At 40.5% G+C, this 26,962-nt stretch overlaps 1 protein-coding gene across 5 annotated transcripts in view; it reads left to right on the top strand.

Annotated features, from left to right (window-relative positions):
- The first annotated feature begins 1,155 nt into the window (after positions 1-1,155).
- EFCAB2 (EF-hand calcium binding domain 2) overlaps positions 1,156-26,962 on the top strand; it is a 115,707-nt gene continuing 89,900 nt past the window's right edge. For all 5 annotated transcript variants that reach the window (XM_032389262.1, XM_032389260.1, XM_032389259.1 and 2 more), the window contains exon 1: positions 1,156-1,646. In XM_032389262.1, the coding sequence (XP_032245153.1) occupies positions 1,616-1,646 (31 nt within the window). In that variant the 5' untranslated portion in view covers positions 1,156-1,615. The remainder of the gene's footprint in view (positions 1,647-26,962) is intronic.

The raw sequence follows: 26,962 nt of genomic DNA, 5'->3' as shown, positions 1-26,962 counted from the left end.
ACTGGGGATATGGGGACAAAGTGTTTTCTGTCCTCAAGAGCTTACAGTACAAATATACAAAGTCATTGCAAATCAATGGAAGAGGCTCTAGAATAGGAGTTCTGGACCACAGAGGAGGAGGTTGATCCGGAAAGCTTAAGCTTCAAGGAGTAGGTGACCTTCAAGGAGGTCACTGACAACTGGGAGGGAGCAGACGCGTGTCCGTGGGAGGGTGAATGTTGGGGCCGGGAGAGGGGTGGGGGAAGGCATTCCAGAAAAAGGAAACTGCAAACAGCCTCAAGGCACAGTGAGTGAGAAGTCAACCTGAGCCCACAGCTGAGGTTTTCCTACGTTTATTTCAAAGCCCTTCATTATCTGTATGCAAAGAGGGCGTCTTTAAAAACAAACTACTAGACTATAATGACTACGAAATTTAAATATTATGTGAATGCTAATGATTACTTTCCCGTATTCTGGGCAGTCCAGAATTTACTGTAAACAACCGTATTCATTTTATGTAAGTACCTATCTTCCAACAGAAGCCATTTTGCGATGATTCAATAGTTTCTCATCAATTTCAAAGAGAATGCGGGTTATAGCACCAAATGAGTATCTTCTATAGAAAAAATAGTTATTTTAATTAAGAACAGTTTGCTTTCGGGTTTACTGAGCGATTACAGGAACAGAATAAAAGGAGCATAACAAGTATGTTAAGAAAATCATCACATACTAGTACCTTGTACTCTGAAGGCTTCAACATTTACAGCTAACAGTTCATACATTTTCACATAACGTCCTTTAAGCTAGTACGCGAATGCACTTAAAAATCATCCAAGATTAGCTTTAAAATCTCATATTCGTTTGAACCACATAATTCAAAAAATCATTTCAGAAAGAAAACGTTCTAGTAGAACGAGCTTATCCTTAAGCCGAGACAAAAATCTAACATCCTGCGACAGCTGCCAAGTTGCAGAAACGCGGGGGGTACAACTTCTCCGTAGTAACCTTAGCTGGAGGTCACGTCAAACCTCACGAGCTAGGACATTTAACGTCGGTGTCGAGGCGGCCGGGCGGGCACGTCTCCGTTGCCATGAGAACCTTCCAGTTTGTGTCAGCAACTGCCGCCTTGACGACGCCGTGTTTGCTCGGCGGCCCCGGGCGCGCGCCGCCGCCGCCCGCCCCGGGGGTGCCGGCTGGGGTGCCCCCCGCGCCCGCCCGGCGTCCCGGCCTCCGGGGCAGCCGCGAGGTCCGACCCTGGCTCTCCGGCCGCGTTTTCAAGTCCGTAGTGAAAAACTCGCGCGGCGCCACGTCGTACCCACGGGCGGGGAGGGCGCCGGGCCTGCGAGTCCCCGCGGGTCAGGAGGGAAGGCAGGGCCCGGGGCTCTCCCACTCCCTCGTCCGCCAAGGCCGGAGTAGGCCGGGAGGGGGAGGGGACGGGGACGGGGACGCGTGCGGGGGGAGGGGCGGGCGCGCGCTCGGAGCCTCCCCCTCCCCAGCCCCCGCCGCGGGCGCTCCCGCCGTCGGGGTTCGGAGCCGCCGGTGCCCCAGGCCAGACTCGCGCGGGGGCTGGAGGGGGCAAGGACGCCGCGTCCTAGGGTGACGCCAGGCATCTCCCGGGCGACGGCTCCGCAACAAGATGGCGGACGATAAAGAAAGGGAAGGCACAGGTAAGAGCCGCCTGCCACGAACCGGGCCCGCACTCGGACGCTCCGGGCGGGGTGGGCCGCCCTCCAGCGGAGCCTGCCCCGCGGGGAGAGGGCCCACAGGGCAGGGGGCCACGGACTCGCCCTGCAGCGGAGGCCGCCCTCCCCGGCGCCCGCGGCCTCCCAGCCGACGCCTGAGCCCCGCCCCATCCTCCTCCCTCCTCTTGTCCCCACCCTCCTCCCCCTCCCCCATCGCCTCCCTCCCCGTGGCTCCGCCGGGCGAGGCCGATAATGGCGTCCTTGTTCGCGGCCGCCGGCACCCCACCTCCATGGCTTCGCCCCGGCCTCTGTGCCGCAGGCGCCACGCCGGCGGCTGCTGGGCTGCTGGCACCCGGGGCGGCCCGGGGGAGGGACCGGCTCTTCCCGCCCGTGTCCGGCGGACCTTGGGGCCGCGCCGAAGCCCCGCCCGGCGGGAACGCGCCCGCTGCCTCCATTTTGCCTGCTCGGTGGGGACGCGAGGGGACGTGCGGGGACGTGGGGGGACGGCCTCCGGCTCGCGGGCGCCCCCTCCACGCCAGCAGCCTCGGAAACGCGCGTCCGTGGGGAGCTGGTCGGAGCACCCGCGCTCGGCAGCGTGAGGAGGTCCGGAGAGCAGCCCGGAGGCGGCGGCTGGGTTGCGGGCGCGCCGGCGGAGCCCTGGCCGTCCACGTTGAGCGGCGACCCTGGACGTTGTGCCAGTGCCAACCCGAGCCTCGGGCCCCTTCCTCGGTCGCTCAAAAGTAACAGTCTGTGTATGTGTGCTCACTGGCACACTCGTGGCAAAAACCGGTCAAACCGTCGAGGTAAACATCTTAGAAATGAAAGTATATTCCGTCCCTGTTTCCTTTCTGGGGTGCTGCAACTCCGTCACGTGTCACTTTTCTCAGCCTGCAGCCAAGTGTACTCGACTTAACCATTTACGAGTGCAAAAACCAGCCCCGAGGTAGTCAGTCACTTGTTTGGCTAAAATCACAGAAAATCGGCGGAGAAACAGTGGAAACTGCGCCAAAGATCTACCTATGGATAAGAGTAATACTATTTATTTATAGGACTGTTAGTCTGAAGGGTCGGAAGTGTGTTCTAGATGTTACCTTTACTAAGATGGCCTAATTTTTTTATTGTGCTGCCTTAAAAGTAAAAAGTACACCCGAAGGAAATGATTACTTTTTTTTTTAAAGACTAATTTTAAAGGGTTTTATTTTTAGTTTTTTGAGTTTATTTTTGTTTCTTTAGTAGTCTCTACACCCAGTGTGGGGCTGAACTCTGGGACGGGAGATCAAGAGTCACATGCTCTTCGGACTGAGCCAGCCAGGCGCCGCTTTAAGACAAATTTTAAAACTTCTCCAAAAAACCAGATGATTTATTATTTACAAAAAAAAAAGGAAAAATCATTAGCAGATAAGTTAACATGTTAATTATGGATATATATATATATATATTTTAAACATTTTATTTATTTGACAGAGAGAGAGAGAGAGAGAACAAGTAGGCAGAGAGGCAGGCAGAGGGAGAGGGAGAAGCAGGCTCGATCGAGCCCGATGTGGAGCTCGATCCCAGGACCCTGGGATCATGACCTGAGCCGAAGGCAGACGCTTAACCGACTGATTCACCCAGGCGCCTGGATATATATATTTTTAAGATTGATTAGGTCAGCATAAGAATGCACTGGATCATGTTGCAAATACAATTTTTCTTTACTTAAAAAATAGCTTTTCTGATTTTTCAGTTTTCAAAAATACTTTTCTACTTAGAATAAATTCAGAGGAAGAAACAGTTCTGTTCATAAGTATAGAAGTAATGACAAAAGCTGGATGTCATTCATTCCGTTGGCATGTATTTAATGCCTATGGAAGGTGTTCTGATTAGGTGAGAATTTTGAAGGATGCAAAGGTGAAAAGAACTATCTTCTTTCAAGAAAGGTGAGATCAGTAAAGGAGATGAGACATCCATGGAGGGGAGAGAACAGTTAGCTGGCCTGGGCAGCCTGTTTGCCAGACCTGTTTCCAGGTGTGTTATATCCCCTCCTGGTCTGTGGACAGCAGCCTGAGCATCCCTGGGAGCTTATCAGAAATGAAGAATCTCAGTCCCTGCCCCTGACCTGCTGAATCAGTCTGCATTTTAGCAGATCTGTAGGTGATCCAGATGCATATTAAAGTTTGAGAAGCAGTGTTATATGGTATATTTTATTTATTAACAGTTTTTTTTTAAGATTTTATTAATCTATTTGACAGAGACGTAGTGAGAGAGGGAACACAAGCAGAGGGAACACAAGCAGGGGGAATGGGAGAGGGAGAAGCAGGCTTCCCACTGAGCAGGGAGCCGGATGCGGGGCTCAATCCCAGGACCCTGGAATCATGACCTGAGCTGAAGGCAGATGCTTAACGACTGAGCCACCCAGGCGCCCCTATTCTTAACAGTTTTATGAGTTGATTATATTGCAGTTGGTAGGACATGATGAAATGACACCATGTTGCCTGAGGGTAAACTAGCAACTCCTTTGGCAGTTATCATCTTCGTATGGACATAACTGCACTCCTGTATTTGATTCTCAGCTCTGAAGTTTGAGAAATTACACCTAACCAGTTAATCAGAATTGATCAAGGCTTTGGGGTTTCACGCAAGCTAACTAATTAATTACGAATTCCATAGGGGTTTGTTGATACTTTAACCAGAAAGCTGATCTCAGCAATGTAGTATTTTGTTTCATGAGTATTAAGCTTTTGGGGAGGGTGAATTTATATTTCAAAAAGGTCCTTGATGAGCATGGAATCACACAAAAGAAAGGATAGTTTTGGAGGATATATCCAGTACCCTGTTAGCTTTAAGAGGAAAGGGACCATTTTCTTTTTTCTTTTTTTAAATTTTTTATTTACATTTAATTTGGTTAACATACAGTGTATTATTAGTTTCAGGGGTAGAGTTTAGTAATTCATCAGTTTCATATAACACCCAGTACTCATTAGATATAATGAGCCCTCCTTAATGCCCATCATGCAGTTACCCCATCCTCCCACCCACCTCCCCTCCAGCAACCCTTAGTTTGTTCCCTACAGTTAAGAGTCTCTTATGGCTTGCCTCTCTCTGTTTTTTATTTTTTCTCCCCTTCCCCTATGTTCCTCTGTTTTATTTCTTAAATTCCACATGAGTGAAATCATAGGATATTTGTCTTTCTCTGACTTATTTTGCTTAGCATGATACCCTCTAGTTCCATCCATATTGTTGCAAATGGCAAGATTTCATTCTTTTTGATGGCTGAGTAATAATCGATTGTGTGTGTGTGTGTGTGTGCATACCACATCTTTATCCATTCATCTGTTTATGGACATCTGGGCTCTTCCCATATTTTGGCTATTGTGGACATTGCTGCTATAAGGAAAGGGGCCATTTTCTGATCTGTTACACTCAATGTCTTGAGGAGGTGCTCGGTACATGGTAGGAACTCAGTATTTATTGAATTCAGAATGTTTGAATTAATTAAAGATGTTTATGTTTTAGCTAAAACATTACTTGCTATTTCCTAAAAATCTATTCTATACCCAAAAGTACATACACTATTTTTAGTGTTGGTTTTTTTTTTTCTCATTCTTACAGGTAAGCAATACGCTTCTATTACTTCTGGCTCAACAAACATCTTTTTTAAAAGATTTGTTTATTTCAGAGAGAGAGAGAGAGAAAGAGAGAGGGGAGGGGCAGAGAGAATCTTAAGCAGACTACCCATGCTGGGCTCGATCTCACGACCCAGACCCATGCGATCATGACCTGAGCTGATACCAGGAGTCGATCACTCAACTGACTGAGCCATCCAGGTACCCCTCAACAAGCATTTTTTGAGAGCCAAAGTATTCACTGGCCTGTCTTTAAAAAACAACAATTACAAAAATCCCCTTTATAGAAATGTACATATATTTTATTTTATTTTTAAAGATTTTATTTATTTGAGACAGCACAAGTGGGCAGGAGAGTCAGAGGGAGAGGGAGAAGCAGACTCCCTGCTGAGCAGGGAGCCCAATGTGGGACTCGATCCCAGGACACTGAGATCATAACCTGAGCTGAAGGTAGATGCTTAAAGGACTGAGCCACCCAGGTGCCACCCCCCCTCCCGCCTTTTTTTAAAAAGATTTTCATATATTTTGAATAGTTCATCTTTAATCTTGAGATTTTTTAAAGTTATAAAGGAAGATTAAGCTTCTGGATTTATATCTAGCTCTTCAACATTTAGGGATTAATCTTGGTAAAAGTACTGAGAACATTGGTAACAAAAATTAACTATGACAGGCTATTATGTTCTATTTATAATAGTTTCCTATAAGAGTATATACACTGAATTTGTTCTCTTCCTTTGTAGCATTTTTGTGCTTTAACATAATTTATTTTTTCTTAGGGATGTGTGGGTGTCTCAGTCCGTTAAACATCTTCCTTTGGCTCAGGATCCCAGGGTCCTGGGATTGAGTCTGCTTCAGGCTCCTTGCGCATCAGGCTCCTTGCTCAGCGGGGAGCCTGCTTTTCCCTCTGCCTTTGCCTGCCACTCCCCCTGTTTGTGCTTGCTCTGTGTCTCTGACAAATAAATAAATAAAATCTTAAAAAAAAATTTTTTTTCCTAGATTAAAAAATGCATATAGTTATGTTAGCTAACAAAGAAAGGAATTTAAATTTTATTTTTTAATTTTTATTTTTAAAGATTTTATTTATTTATTTGACAGAGAGAGACACAGAGAGAGAGAGGGAACACAAGCAGGGGGAGTGGAAGAGGGAGAAGCAGGCTTCCCGTGGAGCAGGGAGCCAGATGTGGGGCTTGATCCCAGGACCCTGGGACCATGACCTGAGCCGAAGGCAGACGCTTAACGACTGAGCCACCCAGGTGCCCCAGGAATTTAAATTTTAGAATCAAGTTAATTTTAAAGAGTTAATTTTGTTTTACTGAAAGAATGTTTGAAATGGGATAGCAAAAATTGTTTTTGAAGTTATATTATTTCTCTCAAGTTTGCTCAGCCAGAACATTTTTTTCCTTTTCCTTCTGTTTAGTTTTGTTTAAATAGAGAATCAACGCAGTTGTTGATTCTTTGAATCTTTTAATCTTATTGTTTCTATCTCCTCGAGAATTTTACATAGGACTGCAAGGAACTTCTGTTTGTAATTAGAATCATGTCTAGGAAACAAACTGCTTAGGAATAAAATCCTCTAACTTTTGGCAGGCCAAAGGAACTTTGTCAGTTTTTTTTAGTAAGCCTCAGATACTTAAAGCTTGCTTAGGATTTACTATTTTTGTATAAAAATATCGTTCGTTTCTTTGCATTGCTTGGTAAAGTGCCTCCAATTCAACTATCAACTCCTAAATGGTAGAGGTTTTACAAGTTTTTGTTTGTTTATTTCTTTGTATTGTGCTGCCAGTCCTCTGAAAACCCAACATTTGAAAATCTAAGGTAAAAAACAAACTACAGGTGGATATTACTTTTTAAAAAGGGAACTGTTGATAGTACAGGGTATACAATGGAGTAGTAGAAAAGTGGAGCAAGACCTCAATTTCCCCAAGCTCTGTCTGATCTTAGCCAAGATGCTAGACTGTAGGAGCCTCCAGTTCCTCAGATGTAAAGTGGGAAAGATTTTACCTACTTCATAATGTTGTTATAATGGAGATGGTGTCGTCTTACTCATCTTTATATCTCCCAGCACCCACCATGATGCCTGGCAGTAAAGAAATGCTGAATAAATAGAAAGGAAAGTGCTTGGCACATTCTAGGAAATAAGTAGCTCTTAGTATATGTGTGGCATGGAATCCAGGAGTTAAGAAAAACTTTGTCTTACCAATTGTCGATCACACATAATGCATTCATGCCTATTTTGGGGGCCATTTAATAGTTTTCTCCCTGTTTTAGATGGATAACAATCTAGGTAGAGACTAACTGAAGAAGAAAACTAACTTACCGACAATTTATTTCCTCGAATTCAGAATAAAACTTGGAGAAAAATTGGACTGAAATTTATCTTTGTACTTACCTATAAAAATTGGTCAAGAAAATTCATACTTTAAAAAGTCAAATGGACAATGAGATAGCACTTCACACCCATTAGGATGGCTATGATAAAAAATTAGTGTTGGCGAGGTGTGGAGAAATTGGAGCCCTTGTGTGCTGTTGATGGGCATGTAAAATGGTACAGCTGCTGTGGAAAATAGTGTGGCAGTTCCTCAAAAATTCAGATATTGAATTACCATATGATCCAGCAAATCTACATCTGGCTTTATACCCAAAATAATTGAAAGCAGGAACTTGAATAACTATTTGTACCCCCATGTTCATAGCAGTATTAGCCACAGTAGTCAAAAGGTAGAAGCAACTCAAGTGTCCATCAATGGATGGTTAAACAAAATGCAGTATAATCATACACTGCAATATCATTCGTCTTTAAAAAGGAAAGAAATTCTGACTTAATGCTACCACAAGGCTGAATCTTGAAGATACTATTCTAAGTGAAATTAGCCAGTCACAGAAAGACAAGTACTGTATAATTCTACTTACATGAGATACCTAGTGTAGTCAAATTCATAGAAGAGAGAGTAGAATCATGGCTGCCAGGGGGAAGGGGGGAAGGGAAGTTGTTATTTAAAGGGAATAGAGTCAGTTTTTGCAAGAAGAGTTCTAGAGATGGGTTGCACAACAATGTGAATGTACCTAACACTATTGAACTGTACAGTGGTTAGGACGGTTAATTTTTTAGTCTGTTTTACCACAATTTAAAACAGATCAAATGGAAATGTTGAGTACATCCAAAATGAAAAGAAAAAAAAATTGATACTTTTTTTTGGAAGGCAATTTGGAAATTCATGTTAAAGGAAAGATGATATCCACATGCTTTGATTTTAATATACTCCTGGGTATTTATCCTTAGAAATATATTCTGAAAAAAAAGTGAGAGGTAAAAAATAATTATTTTAAGGTTATTTATAAATTTGAAAATATGGATAAAATCTACTTGTCCAACAAATGGGGGATGCAAAATAAGTTGTTATGTATTGACTTATTGAACTGTAGCCTTTTAAAACAATATGTAAAAATTACACATGTAAATGGGTAAAGATTATAGGAGAACACAGGAGATGATATCAGGGTGGTTAGATTTTCAGGGGCATTCATTTTTAAGTCTCACTATTTTATTTATTTATATGTTTAAAAAGATTTTATTAATTTAATTTACTTATTTGAGAGAGAGCGAGAGAGCACGAGCAGGGGGGAGAGGGAGAAGCAGGCTCCCCACTGAGCAGGGTGCCCGATGTGGGGCTAGATCCCAGGACCCTGTGATCATGACCTGAGCCAAAGGCAGATGCTGAACCGACTGAGCCACCCAGGCACCCCGATTTATTTATTTTAGATAGAGCAATAGTGAGTTAGGCTTGGAAGGGGAAAGGGAAGGGACAGAGGGGGAGGAAGAGGGACAAGCAGACTCTGCAATGAGCGCAGAGCCGAGGCAGGGCTGGATTGGACTACCAGATAACAACGTGGGTCGAAATCAAGAGTCCAACACTCAACCAAAAAGTCTCACAATTTTAATGTCCTTTCTTCAAAAGCTTTAAAATCCTAAATATCCTAAATATAAAAACTATTTTTATATTTTAAAATCCGTACGCTAACTATAAATTATTCTTACCCATTTGTGAACACGTGTTTACTACATCCTGTACCTGACAGTGCTTTGTAAACCTCTAGTATGGGTTTTATAGATATTAAGAGTATAATAAAATAATTTATTTTTAAAATGTGGCAATAAATTTGGACTCTAAAACCTGGGCTTGAATTTGCATACTGCTTTTTTTCAGATTTTACTTGGGTGTGTCACTTAATTTCTCTGAACTTCAGTTCAAAGAGTTCCCAGTCTAATAAGCACTAAATTCTGAAGTGGGCACTGGACAAAATGTTTTTACATGAATTAGGTCATTTAATCCTTCCAACAAACCTATGTGATAGATGCCTCTGTTAATATCCTTTCTACAAATGAAGAAACAGGGGCTCAGTTTCAGCCACAACAGGTTAAGAGTTTGGGAAGTCATCACTTCTATCACTATAAACTGGAAGAAACATTTGGTAATTTTGGCAAGTTGCTGGAGGCTACGTGAAATACCGAGTGTGAGAAACTCCCTGGGAGCCTGTAGTCCTAGGAGATGCCTCACATATTCTTGGGTTTTGCTTCCAGGAAACCTACGGGGTCACCTGGTAAAGAGCCAAGAAAGACCCCATGTTGCTCTAGCAGGGGGAGGGGAAGGTAAACATTTTGAAATCTCCTCAGAGCATTCCGCATAAGGAAGACCTACTCTCCAGGTGGAAAAGACTTTACCAGAGCTTTGTCCTCCCTGCCTGCATTTAACCAACTCCAGTCCCCTGTAGCATTCCTATCTCATCTGAGGGGACCGGGAGAAGCTAAAAAACACTTGTGAAGGTCACAGCCCAGAGACAAGTCCAGTAAAAGACTAAAGTTTAAATATGAGGTAGAATGCTTCCCTTTACTTACACTTTACCACCACATCACAGAGTTGTAGTACAATAATAGTGGATTACAGATGAAATGTGTGTGGTACACACTATTTAAGGAGGAGTCCTTAGAGGAATCTGGCACCTACAGCTATAGCAAACATTAAACACAGCCCTATTCTTAGCCAAATTGTTATGAAGCCTCTTGACTGACTGTCTTAGTTTCTATTACTTGAGCGCTATGTCTGGCTTTCAACAAAAAATTAGAAGGCATGAAAAAAGCAAAAACGCCATCTGAGATCAAATAAGCATAAGAGCTAAACTCAGATCTGTGATACATATCTTGGAATTACCAGATTGAGATTTAAAAGAACTATGATTAATATGTTTAGGGCTTTAATGGAAAAAGACAACATTCAAGAAAAAATGGGTAGTATAAGCAGAGACATGGAAACTCTGAAGGAATCAAAGGGAAATGTTAGAAATCCAATGCAGTGGAACAGAAGAACCTTTGATGGGTCCATCAGTAGACTCAACATTTCTGAGGAAAGAATGATAGAACTTGAAGATTTCAATAGAAACTTCGAAGCTGAAATGCAAAGAGAAAAAAGAATGAAAAAAAAAAAAAAAACAGCATCCGAGAGCTGTGGGACAATTTCAAAAGGTGTAAAACACACACAATTGGAATACCAGAAGGAAAAGAATAAAAGAATGGGGCAGAAGAAATGTTTGTAGTGGTAATGGACAATTTTTTTCCCCAAATGTCCCGAGACACACCAAAGCAGATCCAGGAAGTTAAGAGAACACCAAACAGGGTAAATACCAAAATATCTATGCCTGGGCGTATCCTAGTCAAACTGCAGAAAACCAAAGACGACAAAATCTGGAAAGAAGCCAGAGGAAAACAATCACCTTGCCTGGACTTTGTCAGAAACCATGGAAGCCAGGTGAGAGTGGAGTGAAACAGTTGAAGTGTTGAAAGATGAGACCAAGTTATTTTTTAAATAATCAATATTGAGTAAGATACCGTCCAAGGTCACTAGCTACGTGGTGAAGCAAGGGCTCCATTCAAGTCTGACTCCAAAGCCAATGTCCTTAGCCTCTGTGCCTCACATAGAGAAGTCAAGTGGAAATTTATATAAGGTAGAAAATAAAAAAATAAAAAAAAAAATAAAATTCACCCATCATCTCATTATCTAGAGCAGTACTCAAACTTAAGTGAGCATCAGAATCACCCAGAGGTTTGTTAAAACATAGATTGCTAAGCCCCCAGGCCAGAATTTCTAAACCAGAGGTCTGGGATGGGAGTGTGAGAATTTGTGTTTCTAACAAGTTACCATAGGATGGGGATGCTGTTAAAAACCATTGATCCACAATCTAGAATAAAGTTTGTCATTTTAACATTTCTTTCCAGATTATTTTTCTTGGCAGATTTGTTTTTCATTTGTTTCATATAGTTGATATTGTATATAGTTTTATATCTAAGTTTTTCACTTACTATTATAAGTACTTTCCCATGTCATAAGTGTCTCTCAAACATATCATTTATAATAGCTGCATTCATCATTATTTATGGAACATATTTAGTTAAGCTTTCCCTGACTGTTGGCTGTTTAGATTGTTTCCAAATTTTCTGTGCTATAAATAATGCTGCAGTTAGTGTTGGTCTACAAAGATCTTTTGATCTTTGATCAGCTTTGATCCCCATCCTCTATCCCCTTTGGGAAAATAATTTCACTTAATCTCACCTCTGTTGGTTCTAACTAGGTACTAACAGAGGGTAATCTAATTTCTAAATTCTATGAGTACCTTGTGATCCTTTTATACTAATTAATTCTTTTTCAACTTTTTGTAATCAAAGGCACATAATTGCCAGAGTTTATGATCAGTGTAAGATACATATTTGTTTGTCTATCCTATTGTAGTAGAAACTCCATGAAGTCAAGAGACTGTTTCATTTACTGCTGAATCCCTGGAATTTAGGACAGTGTGGAGGATGTAGTAGTCACTTTAAATATTGGTTGAATGAATGAATGAACCAGGAGTAACACATTGAGTAAAGAAATTTAATGTCACCCTTCATGGTCTCACTATGGGTAAATGTATTTTTCAGTTAACCTTTAAAAAATATTGAAAATAGCTCAGAGCTACCCCCATTACATTTGGAGAGCCACTCAGACTGAAACATATTTAATCTAACCTCATAAAAAGCTAGAATGACACTTCCACTTCACCATGGTGATTGAGCACACATGTTTATTTTTACCCTTCTTGAAACCCCACTAGAATGACGGTAAAGGAATTAAAAAAGGCATAGACCTACAAGGGTAGGAGAGTGGGAGAGGAGATAATAGCAGTTTGTAAAGACATTAGGAGAAGAGAATAAAAAGAGATTAGGAGAGGGCATAATAAATTTTTTTTAAAGATTTTATTTATTTATTCATAAGAGACAGAGAGAGAGAGAGAGGGGCAGAGGGAGAAGCGGGCTCCCCCCTGAGCAGGGAGCCTGATGTGGGACTCGATCCCAGGACCCTGGGATCATGATCTGACCGAAGGCAGACGCTTAACCATCTGAGCCACCCAGGCGCCCCAGGCATAATAAATTATTAAATGGTTGGACGAGTGGCCACTAGCCTAGCAGAACCAAAGGAAAGAAATGTAAGTCTGTAGAGGAAGGAGCCAAAGAGGAACAAACCAAGTGGAGCTTTAGGACCCTGGGGAGGCTCAGGATTGGCAGCAGCAACCATCACTGAAGGCATGTGTGAGGCTAATTATGGGAGGTTTGGATTGAAGCCCTAGGCAAGTGGTTGGATCTCCCATCCCTTGGAATAACCAGGTGATCACTTCCCTTCCACCCATGCAGGAGACACTCTGATTATTTTTTTTAGAGAGGTGGGGGTGGGGCAAAAGGAGAAGGAGAGAGAAAATCTTAAACAGGCTCTCTGCTCAGCACGGAGCTGGGCACGGGGCCCAGTCTCATGACCCTGAGATCATGACCTGAGCAGAAATCAAGATCAGATACTCAACCAACTGAGCCAGCCAGGTGCCCCTCTCTGATGACTTCAAATCAGAGAGACAGGATTTAGGGATGCCAGCACTGTGGATGGTAGGGGGTGATGTGCCATCATTATTATTATTACCATGTTTGATATAGTAGCTGAAATATTATTAAAGTTTGTATGAAACTCAATTATCGTCACATAGATTAAATCTGAATAGGACCCAAGATAATAAACCTGAAAAGTGGTAGTATGTCGAATAGGTTGTCAAAGAGATGGGGATTTGAAATTCTCAGATTTGCACTGATGATTACATTATAAAGTAGTTCAAATACTAAAAACTTCAAAAGAAAAGTGAAAGGGAATCCAGAGATTAAAAAACTTCAAGAGAAATCAGTAAATAAGATGAAATTTCATATGAAACTGGGATATAATCAAATGAGAGGGAAGGTGTCTCAAATATGGCCTCAGTTTCAGTGACTTTGATCTGTTATACTTTGGCTGCACACCTCCATAGCTAAACCGGAGACTGCCACAATCTAGAACTGTGACACCTCTGACATCTTAAATTCAGATAGTTCATTCTTGGTTGGTATCTTATTCAATATTGATTATTTAAAAAATAACTTTCTAATTTTTTGAAATAATTCAAACTTTGTGAAAAATTGCAAAAATAGCACAGAGATTACCACATTCCCTTTACCCAAATTCACAAATTTCGACATTTTGCCACATTTTTATCAGTCTCTCTCTCATATATACTATAATAATGTATTTTGTAATATACATTGTAGTATTATCTATATGATGTTATATATATGTGTATTTTTTACTTGAAACTTTTGAGAATATGTTACATACCATTGTGAAACTTTATCCCTTAATACTTTGGTGTGTATTTTCTAGGCATAAAGGTAGTCTGTTCTGTAAAATCTCTACAAAGTTTAACATAGACACCATATTTTCATCGAATTCTACAGTCCACATCCCGATTTTGTCTGTTGCCCCAGCAGTCAAGAGTGCCTGCACTAACATTGCCCCTCCACTAGAGGTTTCGGTCCGGATCACATGCTGCACTGACTCCCAGGCCTCTAGTCTCTCATCTAGAGCAGTCCATCAGTCTCTCTCTGTCTATCCTGGCCCTGATTGCTTCAGAAAGGGTTTGGGCCATCTGCATGACTTCATGATCTCATCTCTGTAATCCCCTCAGCTCCCTCTATTCACTCTGCAAACCTTTTCACTTCATATATGGCAGAGAAGATAAAAGCCATAGGATAGAAATTCTCTCAATTTCCTGACACATACACATTTATCTGTATCTACCGGATTGTGAAAGCCTCCGAAATGGTTTACTTGTTTTCATTTCCCATACTGAAACCTGGTTATCTGGTTATGAATCCTCTACCTAAAACCCTGTAATGTTTTCCCATTGCCTAAGACAGACTAAACTCTAACAGAGCAGACTAGGATATTTTGTTTCTCCAGGTCCTTTTCTGATCACATGTCTGGCACCACCCTCCATGCGTTCTACACTTCTTCATAATGAACAGTTTGTTGTTCCCATCATGGCAGTGGTAGGCCTGTGCACATAATGTTTCCTCATTGTGGGCTTCATTTAATAAATTGTGTTGCTTCGTGGTTAAAAATATAAAGTCTAGGAGCATCTAGGTGGCTCAGTTGCTTGATTTTGGGTCATGGGATTGAGCCTCGAGTCGGGCTCTGTGGGGAGTCTGCTTGAGATTCTCTCTCTCTCTCCTCCTCTCCCTGCCCAGCTTGCTCTCTCTCTCTCTCTCAGAATGAATGGATAAATCTTTAAAAACAAACAAACAAAACCATGAAGTCTATAGTAAATCTGATTCAAATCCTAACTCTGTCACTTAAGAGCCGGGTAACTTCTGGGTAGGTACTGATGTATTCTAATTTCTTCACAAGTCAACTGAGTAAAGTGGAACCTACCTCATATGGTGGCAAAGCATGTAGCAGAGAGCTTCACGTGTAGTAAGAGCTCTATACATGTTTTATCAATCATTACTTTCCATGTCAGGCTCTGTGCTCTACATTGGGAGAAGAATTAGATGTGGGCCTTGCTCTCTTAGAGACGATATTATAATAACATAATTATTTAACTGCATTTGGGATAAGTACTTTGAAAAAGTTCAGGGTTCCAGAAGAGGGACACTTAATTTTTTCTTCAGGGGCTTTGAGTGTGGCTGTCCCTCTTACTAGTTTTCAGCAAAAGGAATGCAAATTCAAGAGACCGAAGCAATAAAGGAGCCTGGCTTATTAGAGGCATTGAATGAGGGCCAGGGTAGCTGGAATGGAGTCACGTGGTGAGGAGTGATGGGAACTGAGGTTTGCAGAGTAGGCAGAGGCCAGGCCTATTTGATGATCAGGTTGGAGGGGAGTGGGTGCTAACCTCTATTAAAGAGGAAAAGGAAGCCATCAAAGCATTTTAAACAGGGAGATTATACATTTGGTTTATGTTTTTAAAAGGCCACTTGCCAGGGCGCCTGGGTGGCTCAGCCCATTCAACGTCTGCCTTCGGCTCAGGTCATGATTTCAGAGTCCTGGGATCATACCCTGTGTCAGGGTCCCTGCTCAGCGGGGAGTCTGCTTCTCCCTCTCCCTCTGCCCCTCCCCCCTGCTCGTGCTCTCTCTCTCAAATAAATAAATAAAACCGTAATAAATAAATAAATAAAAGGTCCCTTGCCTGTACTCTGCTAGATGGGAGCAGAGGACAGTGGTGGTGCCTTGGACTAGGTGACAGCAGAGGCAATGACGAAGGTTTTAGAGTCTAGAGATTTTTAATTTCTTTGTATTGGTTGTTGAGATTTGGAGGACAGAGTTATGGGTGAATTAGCGCCTCCTCATTTCAACTTCTGACTCCTCCTGGTCTCTACCTTAGACTGGATGCCCCCTTGTGCTTACCTAGTACTGTGCTGAGCGCTTGCCCCCAGTGTTAGCACATCTACTGCTACAGTTTGCTGTAGCTGGTTTGTTTTCCTTTTAAATTGGAACATATTTGTAGTAGACAGTCAATAAACATTTCCTAAGGGCTCCTGGGTGGCTCAGTCGTTTAAGCGTCTGCCTTCAGCTCAGGTCATGATCCCAGGGTCCTGGGATCGAGTCCCGCATGGGGCTCCCTGCTCAGCGGGGAGTCTGCTTCTCCCTCTGCCCCTCACCCTGCTCATGCTCTCTCTCTCTCAAATACATAAATAAAATCTTTAAAAAAAATAAGGTAAAAAAACATTTGCTAAGTGAAAGCTAGATGAGTAAATACAGTATGACAGTTTTAAGCCAGGTGTTTTAGTGGTATAGTGTCTTTGGATCAAGTTGATTATAAAATAAGAATTCAGTAAGAACTACTCCCTCCCCTTCTCAAAAAAAAAAAAGACAAATTGGGTTCTTGGCTTTTTAAAAACAGAGTATCTCTGGAATAGGGTATGGCAGTACCTGAGACAAACAGAACAATAATGTTATTTGTGCTTCTCGTTAATTAACCTTAGGGGCATTTCTTTACCTACTTTGCTGTATGTTTTATACAGTTCTCATGGTAAGGATTCCTCTTGGGACTTATTATTTCATGTTAATTTCTGTAGGTGGGCTTTGAGCACCTGGTTAAATATTTAAATATGTATAAGACATCTTAGGTTTAGGAAAGAACTGAGCTGTACTATTTGTTTATAACTCCACTTTATAGAGACACCTGACTGGCTCAGTCATTAGAGTGTGTGACTCTTGATCTTGGAGTCATGAGTTTAAGTCCCACTTAACAAACAAAATACTCCGCTCTATAACCTTAAGTGATATGACTTTTATTTTGGTTATGACAGCTCCTTCTGTATTTATTATCATTAGTTTCTTTTTTTGAAATTAAATGTAACTTTTTTTGTTTTTTTCTTTCTATGGTTTGATTTTAATTTGGTATGATAGCTAATTTTTAGCCTTTGCATTCCCATTGCTGAAAAGCAAATACAATGTCAAATCGTTGGCTTTGGTAGTGTCTAATATGGAATTTTTAAAATTAATTTTTTAATTTTAATTCTAGTATAGTTAATATACAGTGTTATCTTAGCTTCAGGTGTACAATATAGTGATTCAGCACTTCCATACATCACTCTGTGCTCATCACAAGTGCACTCCTTAATCCCCAAGACCTATTTCCCCCACCCCCCCACCCACCTCCTCTCTGGTAACCATCAGTGTGTTCTCTATAGTTAAGGTCTGTTTCTTGATTTCTCTCTCTGTCTCGTTTTTCCTTTGCTCATTTGTTTTGTTTCTTATATTCCACATATGAGTGAAATCATATGGTATTTGTCTTTCTCTGACTTATTTCGCTTAGCATCATACTCTCTATCTCCATCTATGTTGTTGCAAATAGCAAGATTTCATGCTTTTTAATGGCTGAATAATATTCCATTGTATATATTCCACATATATATACATATATACATATACATACATCTTTATTCATTTATTGATGGACAGTTGAGCTACTTCTGTAGTTTGGCTATTATAAATAATGCTGCAGTAAACATAGGGGTGCATGTCTCCCTTTGAATTAGTGTTTCTGTATTTTTTGGGTAAATACCCAGTAGCTTAATTACTGCGTTGTAGGGTAGTTCTATTTACTTACTTTTTTAAAGAACCTCCATACTGTTTTCCAGAGTGGCTGCACCAGTTTGCATTCCCATGAACTGAGTATGAGAGTTCCTTTTGCTCCACATCCTTGCCAACACCTGTTGTTTCTTGTGTTGTTGATTTTATTTTATTTATTTATTTTTAAAAGATTTTCTTTATTTATTCATTTGACACAGAGAGAGAGAGCACAAGCAGGGGGAGCAGTGGAGGGAGAGGGAGAAGCAGACTCCCCTCCGAGCAGGGAGCCCAATGCGGGACTCAATCCCAGGACCCTGAGATCAGGACCTGAGCCGAAGGCAGTCACTTAACCGACTGAGCCACCCAGGCGTCCCTGTGTTGTTGATTTTAGGCATTCTGACAGATGTGAGGTGATACCTCATTGTAGTTTTGATTTGCTTTTCTCTGATGGTGTGTGATGTAGAGCATCTTTTCATGTGTCTGTTGTCCATCTGGATGTCTTCTTTGGAGAGATGTTTGTTCATGTCTTCTGCCCATATTTAATTGGATTCTATTTTTTGGGTGTTGAGTGGTATCAGTTCTTTATATATTTTGGATACTAACCCTTTATCAAATATGTCATTTGCAAATATCTTCTCCCATTTACTAGGTTGTCTTTTAGTTTTGTTGATTGCTTCCTTCACAGTGCAGAAGCTTTTTATTTTGATGAAGTCCCAATAGTTTATTTTTGCCTTTATTTTCCTTGCCTCAGGAGGCATATCTAGAAAAATGTTGCTACAGCCAATGCCGGAGAGATTATTGCCTATGTTCTCTTCTAGGATTTTTATGGTTTCTAGGTTTTATGGTTTACATTTAGGTCCTTAATCCATTCTGAGTTTATTTTTGTGTACAGTGTAAGAAGGTGGTCCAGTTTCATTCTTTTGCAAGTTGCTGTCCAGTTTTCCCAACACCATTTATTGAAGAGACTGTCTTTTTCCCATTGAATATTCTTTCCTCCTTTGTTGAAGATTAATTGACCATATAATTGTGGGTTTATTTCTGGGCTCTCTATTCTGTTCCATTGATCTGTGTATCTGTTTTTGTGCCAGTTCCATACTATTTTGATAACTACAGCTTTGTAATATAACTTCAAACTTCAGATTGTGATACCTCCAGTTTTGTTTTTCTTTTTCAAGATTGCTTTTGCTATTTGGGGTCTTCTGTGGTTCCATACAAATTTTAGGACTGTTTGTTCTAGTTCTGTGAAAAATGCTGTTGGTATTTTGATAGGGATTGCATTAAATATGTAGATTGTTTTGGGTAGTATAGACATTTTAACAATATTTGGTCTTCCAATCCATGGGCATGGAATGTCTTTCCATTTTTTGTGTCCTCTTCAATTTCTTTCACCATTTTTTTAAAAATTTTATTTATGGGGTGCCTGGGTGGCTCAGTCATTAAGCGTCTGCCTTCGGCTCAGGTCATAATCTCAGGGTCCTGGGATCGAGCCCCACGTTGGGCTCCCTGCTCAGCAGGAAGCCTGCTTCCCCCACTCCCAGCTATTCCCCCTGCTTGTGTTTCCTCTCTCGCTGTGTCTCTCAAATTTGTTTATTTGTCAGAGAGAGAGAGAGAGCACACAAGCAGGAGGAATAGCAGGCAGAGAGAGAAGCAGCCTCCCCACTGAGCAAGGAGCCCAACACGGGACTCAATCCCAGGATGCTGGTATCATGACCTGAGCCGAAGGCAAATGCTTAACTGACTGAGCCACCCAAGTGTCCTTCTTTCGTCAATGTTTTATAGTTTTCTGAGTACAGGTCTTTCACCTCTTTGGTTAGGTTTATTCCTAGGTATCTTACTGGTTTGGGTGCATTGTAAATGGGATTGTTTTCTTAATTTCTCTTTCTACTGCTTCTTTGGTAGTGTATAGAAATGCAGCAGATTTCTGCACATTGATTTTGTAGCCCACAACTTAACTGAATTCATTTATCAGTTCTAGTAGTTTTTTGGTGGAATCTTTAGGGTTTTCTTTATATAGTATCATGTCATCTGCAAATAGTGAAAGTTTTACTTCTTCCTTACCAATTTGGATGCCTTTTATTTCTTTTTGTTGGTAACACCTAATATGGGATTAAATAGAAAAAGGAATTACTATCTAATGATGTAACTTGCCTCTAACTGAAATTTCACCAGATAAAATGCATTTTATATTATATTGATAATTTAGTTATATTTCTTTTATAATAAACAAGTCTTTTGTATGTTTATGTAACCTAATGGAGTAGAGACAACTAAAAAATATAAAGAATATATTTTTAAAGGAGTATAAAACATACACTTTTATTTAATATTTTAAGAAAGAGGATTTATTTAACCCAATACAAGAATTATAGTATTAAAATATATATAGTATTATATAGTAATCACTATAATATATAGTATTTAGTGAAATATCAACAGATTCTAATATGGTTTATGACTTCGTGGAAACTAATGCTAATAATTCTGTGTGAAGTTACATTTTTGCCAATTTTCTCTTTCTATATATATTTCATGTGAATGAGTAATAGAAAACTTAGTTTCTCTCAGTTAAGGAATCAATCCCATTTAAATTGCACCAAAAACCATAAGATACCTAGGAATAAACCTAACCAAAGAGGTAAAGGATCTGTACTCTAAAAACTACAAAACACTTATGAAAGAAACTGAGGAAGACGCAGAGAGATGGAAGAACATTCCATGCTCATGGATTGAAAGAATAAACGTTTTTTTTTTAAGATTTTATTTATTTATTTGAGATAGAGAGTGAGAGTGAGCGAGCACGAGTGGGGTGGGGGCAAAGGGAGGGAGAAGCAGACTCTCCAATGATCAGGGAGCTCAATGTGGGGCTCCATTCCAGGACCCTAGGATCATGACCTGAGCTGAAGGCAGATGCTTAACCGACTAAGCCACCCAGACACCCCAAGAATAAACATTGTTAAAATGTGTATGCTACCCAGAGCAATCTACACATTCAGTGCACTCCCTATCAAAATACCATCGACATTTTTCACAGAGCTGGAACAAACAATCCTAAAATTTGTGTGGAAACAGAAAAGACCCTGAATAGCGAGGGGAATGTTGAAAAAGAAAACCAAAGCTGGGGGTACCACAATGCCTGACTTCAAGCTATATTACAAAACTGTAATCATCAAGACAGCATGGTACTGGCACAAAAACAGACACATAGATCAGTGGAACAGAATAGAGAGCCCAGAAATGGACCCTCAACTCTATGGTCAACTAATCTTCAACAAAGCAGGGAAGAATATTCAATGGAAAAAAGACAGTCCCTTCAATAAATGGTGCTGGGAAAATTGGACAGCCAAATGCAGAAGAATGAAACTGGTCCATTCTCTTACACCATACACAAAGATAAACTAAAAATGGATTAAAGACCTAAATGTCAGACAGTAATCCATCAAAATCCTAGAGGAGAACACAGGCAGTAACCTCTTCGACCTTGGCAGCAGCAGCTTCTTTCAAGACACGTCTCCAAAGACAAGGGAAACAAAAGAAAAAACAAACTAGTGGGACTTCATCAAGATAAAAAGCTTCTGCACAGCAAAGGAAATAGTCAACAAAACTAAAAGGCAACCTACGGAATGGGAGAAGATATTTGCAAATGACAGATAAAGGGCTGTTATCCAAGATCTATAAGGACCTTAACAAACTCAACACCCAAAATACAAATAATCCAGTCAAGAAATGGTCAGAAGACACTAACAGACATTTCTCCAAAGAAGACACACAAATGGCCAGCAGACATATGAAAAAGTGCTCCACATCCCTTGGCATCAGGGAAATCCAAATCAAAACCACAATGAGATACCACTTTACACCAGTCAGAATGGCTAAAATTAACAAGACAGGAAACAACAAATGTTGGCAAGGATGTAGAGAAAGGGGAACCCTCTTACACTGTTTGTAGGAATGCAAGCTGGTGTAGCCACTCTGGAAAACAGTATGGAGTTTCCTCAAAAAGTTAAAAATAGAGCTACCCTATGACCCAACAATTGCACTACTGGGTATTTACTCCAAAGATACAGATGTATGAAAAGAAGGGGCACCTGCACTCCAATGTTCATAGCAGCAGTGTCCACAATAGCCAAACTGTGGAAGGAGCCGAGATGTCCTTCAACAGATGGATAGATAAAGAAGATGTAGTTCATATATACAATGGAATATTACTTAGCCATCAGAAAGGATGAATACCTACCATTTACATCGACATGGATGGAACTGGAGGGTATTATGCTAAGTGAAATAAGTCAATCAGAGAAAGACAATTATATAGTTTCACTCATATGTGGAATATAAGAAATAGCACAGAGGACTATAGGGGAAGGGAGGGAAAACTGATTGGGACGAAATCAGGGAGACAAACCACAAGAGACTCTTGACTCTGGGAAACAAAATGAGGGTTGCAGAAGGGGAGGTGGTGAGGGGATGGGATAACTGGGTGATGGGCATTAAGGAGGGCACGTGATGTGATGACCACTGGATGTTATATGCAACTGATGAATTATTGAACACTACATCTGAACCTAATGATGTACTATATGTGGGCTAATTGAATTTAAATTAAAAAAACTTAGTTTCTCTCAATCAAATCTATAAACCTTACTTTCCTGAGATACTAAGCAACTTCCCCAAATTAGAAAAACTTAGAAATGATAATGGGTAACTTTGATTGAATATTACTAGAGTTCCGATAGTACATTTCAAAATAACCTTGTGAGATAAATATTCTTGATATTCTCCTTTTTACAGGTGAGAAAAACGGAATATCTGAGCAGTTAGGTAACTTTCAAAAGGTTACAGTGCTAATAAGTGGTGGATTTGTTCTTTAAACCCAGTCTGGCTCTAGAGTGTATGATCTTAACCACACTGTGCTGCAATTTAGAAGTGGTGGCAAAATTTGTTCAAAAGTAAGGTGTTAACAAGTTTTGTTTTGTTTTTTTTAATTAACTAAAGCCTATTCTATAGGGCCCGTGGGTGGCTCAGTCAGTTAAGCGTCTGCCTTTGGCTCAGGTCATGATCCCAGGGTCCTGGGATCAAGTCCCACATCAGGCTCCTTGCTCAGTGAGGAGCCTGCTTCTCCCTCTGTTTGCCACTCCCCCTGCTTGTGCTCGCTCTCCTCTCTCTCTCTGACAAATAAATAAAATCTTAAAAAAAAAGCCTATACTTTATTCAAATTTCCTTAATTTTTACCTAATGTCCTTTTTCTGTTCCAGGATACCGTTTGGGATACTACATTACATTTAGTTGTCTCCTTAGGCTCCATTTGGCTGTGGCAGTTTCTCAGACTCTTCTTGTTTTTGACAGTTTTGAGGATTAGTGGTCCACTGTTTTGTAGAATGCCCCTCTATTGGAATTTGTATAATGTTTTTCTCATGATTAAATCAGGGTTACGGGATTTGGGGAGGAAGACCACAGAGGTAAAGTGCCATTTCCCTAACATTACATCAAGGGTACAGACTCTCAGTTTGTGTCACTGTTGATATTTACCTGGATCATTTGGCTGAGGTAAGTGTTTGTCAGGTTTTTCCACTGTAAAGATACTCTTTTTTCCTCCTTCCCATACTGTAGTCTTTGGAAGGAAGTCACTATGCAAAGCTCATACTTAAGGAGTGGGGAGTTATGCTCTGCCTCCTTGAGGGTAGAGAATTTACATAAATTATTTGGAATCGTTCTGCACAAGAGATTTTTCTCTTTTATTTATTTGTTTACTCAATCATTTATATATGTCAGTATAGACTCATGGATATTTATTTTATACTCTGGGTTATAATCCAGTACTACTTTATTTTGTTGCTCAAATTGTCCCAGTTTTGGCTATTGGGAGCTCTTTCAGTTGGCTTCTGTATCCCTTTGATATAGTACCATCAGTGTAATTTTTTTTTAAGATTTATTTATTTGAGAGAGAGAACCAGCAGAAGAAGGGGCAGAGGGAGAGGAAGAGAGAGTATCTCAAGTAGACTCCCCACTGAGCACAGAACCCAACGTGGGGCTTGATCCCAGGACCCTGAGATCATGATCTGAGCTGAAATTAAGAGTCAGACGCTGAACCGACTGAGCCACCCAAGCACCCCTGTAATTTGTTTTTTTAAAGTATTTCCTTATTTTCTGGCAATAAGATACTTTGGGCTCACCCTTTATATTTCTTGCCCTAGTCCTAGGACCAGCCATTTCTCAAAGAGCACTAGTTCCTTTTTTTGGAGAATGGTACTAGAAACCAAGATCTGGGGGCTAGGCTTGCTCATTGCTACTGGAATGTTATTGCTTCTAGGTGCTCCCTGCTGACAGATCAATAAAATATGTGTTTCTACTAACCTGTGTATATACACATATCTATAAAGATTTATCTTTGTAGCCATCAGTATCAACATTTAGCTGAACATGAATTCATAACGATATCTCCAGCTCCATTCCATGATTACATGGATCATTCCAGCCTACCATTGCTTATCAGTAAATTTTCACTCTGGCAGTGAGAAACCTAGCTCCCACCACACACCTAACATTTACTTTATTGTTCAGTTCCAGTATACATGTATAGCAGGGTCAGAATTGTTAACGCATGCCCCTGTGGGAAGCAGCATTATCAACTAGAGCACAGTGCTTATGTGCAGTTCCTTTTGCCTTTAGTCTTACATATCCCACTCATTTCCAAAGTTACTTAGGTCAGCATTTTCCTCCCCCCTTTCCTTCAGTGAGATTGTCTCATACATTTGTCATACAGGTAGTTTCTTGGGACTTGGGACTGCCTTGACCTCCTAAATGATTTTCATTTTAATTGGCATACCTTAAGGTTCACTCTTTGTTCTATGGGTTTTGACAAATGCAATGTCATGTATCTATTGGGGTAGTATTATACAGAATAGTTTCATCACTCTAAAAAATTCCATCTCATATTCCGTCTTCTTCTGCTTCACACCCTTGACAGCTACTCATCTTTTTCCTGCCTCTATAGTGTTGATTTTCCAGAATGTCATATTACTGGAATTATACAGTACATAGCCTTTTCAGACTGGTTGTTAGAAATATGTAGTGTTTCAACATGTCTTTTCTGGGCTTGATAGCTCTTTTTTATCCCTGAATAATATTATAATGCATGGATGGGTCACAGTTTATCCATTCACCTATTGAAGGACATCTTAGTTGCTTCCAGTTTTTGGCAATTATAAGTAAAGCTTCTATAAACATCCAAGAGGAGGTTTTTGTGAGGACAAAAGGTTTCAACTCATGTGGGTAAATATCAAGGAGTATGACTGATGGGTCATGTATGTTCAGACTGTGTTAACCATTGTAAGAAACTGCCAAACTGTCTTCCAAAGTGGCTACACCATTTTGCATTCTCACAGGCAATGATGAGATAGGATGTTGCTTCACACCTTTGCCAGCATTTGGTTTTACCAGTTTTGTGGATTTTAGCTATTCTAGTAGGTGAGTAGTGGTATCGCATTGTTGTTTCAATTTTCAGTTCCTTAATGACATACGATGTTGAGCCTCTTTTCATATGTTTATTAACCATCTGTATATCTTCTTCAGTGAGGTATCTGTTCAGAACTTTTGCCCATTCCCCACCCCAGCTTTAGTGAGGTATAATTGACAAATAAAATGATAAGATATTTAAACTATGCATTGAGATGATTTGATATATATATACATTGTGAAAGGATATTTCTCATCTAGTCAGTGAACACCATCACCCCCTTACATAAGTGTGTGTGCATCTGTCTCGTGTGTGTACGTGTAGTGAGAATGCCTATGTTTTTCCCCCAAAGATTTATTTATTCATTAGAGAGCAAGAGAGAGAGAGAGCAGGCTGAGGGACAGAGGGAGAGGGAGAGAAATCAAGTGGACCCCCAGCTGTACATGGAGCCCCACACGGGGCTCATCCCCAGGACTCCAAGATCATGACCTGAGCCAAAATCAAGAGTCAGATGCCTAGCTGACTGAGCCACCCAGGCACCCCGAGAATGCCTATTTTTAACCTTGGGTTGTTAGTTTTCTTCTTGTGGAGTTAATATAGTAATTTTTAATGAACAATTTCTTTTTAGTATTAGTCTTCCTGATTATCATTCTAGTTGCATCTATTGAGAGCTTAATTACTATGAACCAACTTCATGAGTGGTTCCTTTTTTTTTTTTTTTTTTTAAAGATTTTATTTATTTATTTGAGAGAGAGAATGAGAGACAGAGAGCATGAGAGGGAGGAGGGTCAGAGGGAGAAGCAGACTCCCTGCCGAGCAGGGAGCCCGATGCGGGACTCGATCCCGGGACTCCAGGATCATGACCTGAGCCGAAGGCAGTCGCTTAACCAACTGAGCCACCCAGGCGCCCAGTGGTTCCTTTTTTTAAATGGTAATCCTTTTATATACGTTATTACATTTATCTTCATAACAACTCTATGAGGTATTATTCTCATTTACAGATGAAAAAATAGATTAGTAGGAGGCAGGGCCTGTTTGGTCAACATTATTCTATTACCTGCTATTTAAACTTAATGTTCCAAATTTCTGCAAAATTATGTAAACGTTTTAACATTTATTTAAAATCCGTAAACAAGAATCCATAAGGAAACTGTTTTTTTCTTCACATTCGGTGCTTTTCAAATCATTTTCATGTAGTTTATAGAAAAAAAGGGAGATTTTTTTTATGGTTTTCATGGTGCAGAATGTAAAGAAAGTTAGGAAAATTGACTTTCTGGGCTGATTAATTCAAGAAGAAAACCGGTTGGTTTTCATAGAAGGCCTTTCACATTTTGTGACTGTGTGTTTCAAACCACAGAAAAAACAGAGATAGGAAAAGCTGGTGGGGAGCTGAAAACTGCAATAAGCTTTCTTCTAAACCATAAAATGTAGTTGACAGACATCTTTTTATAGACATGTCTGTGATTGCACACTTTTTTTAGGCTTGAAAATTTTTTCATCGAGGAAAACCTTTCTGTAAAATTTATAAAAGCTGTTTACAGTAAAATAGCAAACTATAACAAGACAGAAACCTACCCAGCTCACTTTGGAGCTCTATTGGACCACATTTCCATAAAAGTGTAGACAACAGCCACAGTAGAACACAATGAAGCCTTTGTTTAGTGAGGAGAAGTTTTTAAATACTGCTTCCAAAATAATTTTTCAAACCTTGAATTCTTTATAAAATTGAGAAAGTGGCAAATGCAGATGAGAGAGGGAAGGAAAAGGAAAACTAACCTGATTTAGCAAAAT

This window comes from Phoca vitulina, unplaced genomic scaffold (assembly GCF_004348235.1).
Source record: "Phoca vitulina isolate PV1807 unplaced genomic scaffold, GSC_HSeal_1.0 scaffold54, whole genome shotgun sequence".
Classification (NCBI taxonomy): Eukaryota; Metazoa; Chordata; class Mammalia; order Carnivora; family Phocidae; genus Phoca; species Phoca vitulina.
The sequence above is the reverse complement of the archived record's forward strand: the minus strand, read 5'-3'. Positions and strand labels throughout refer to the sequence as shown.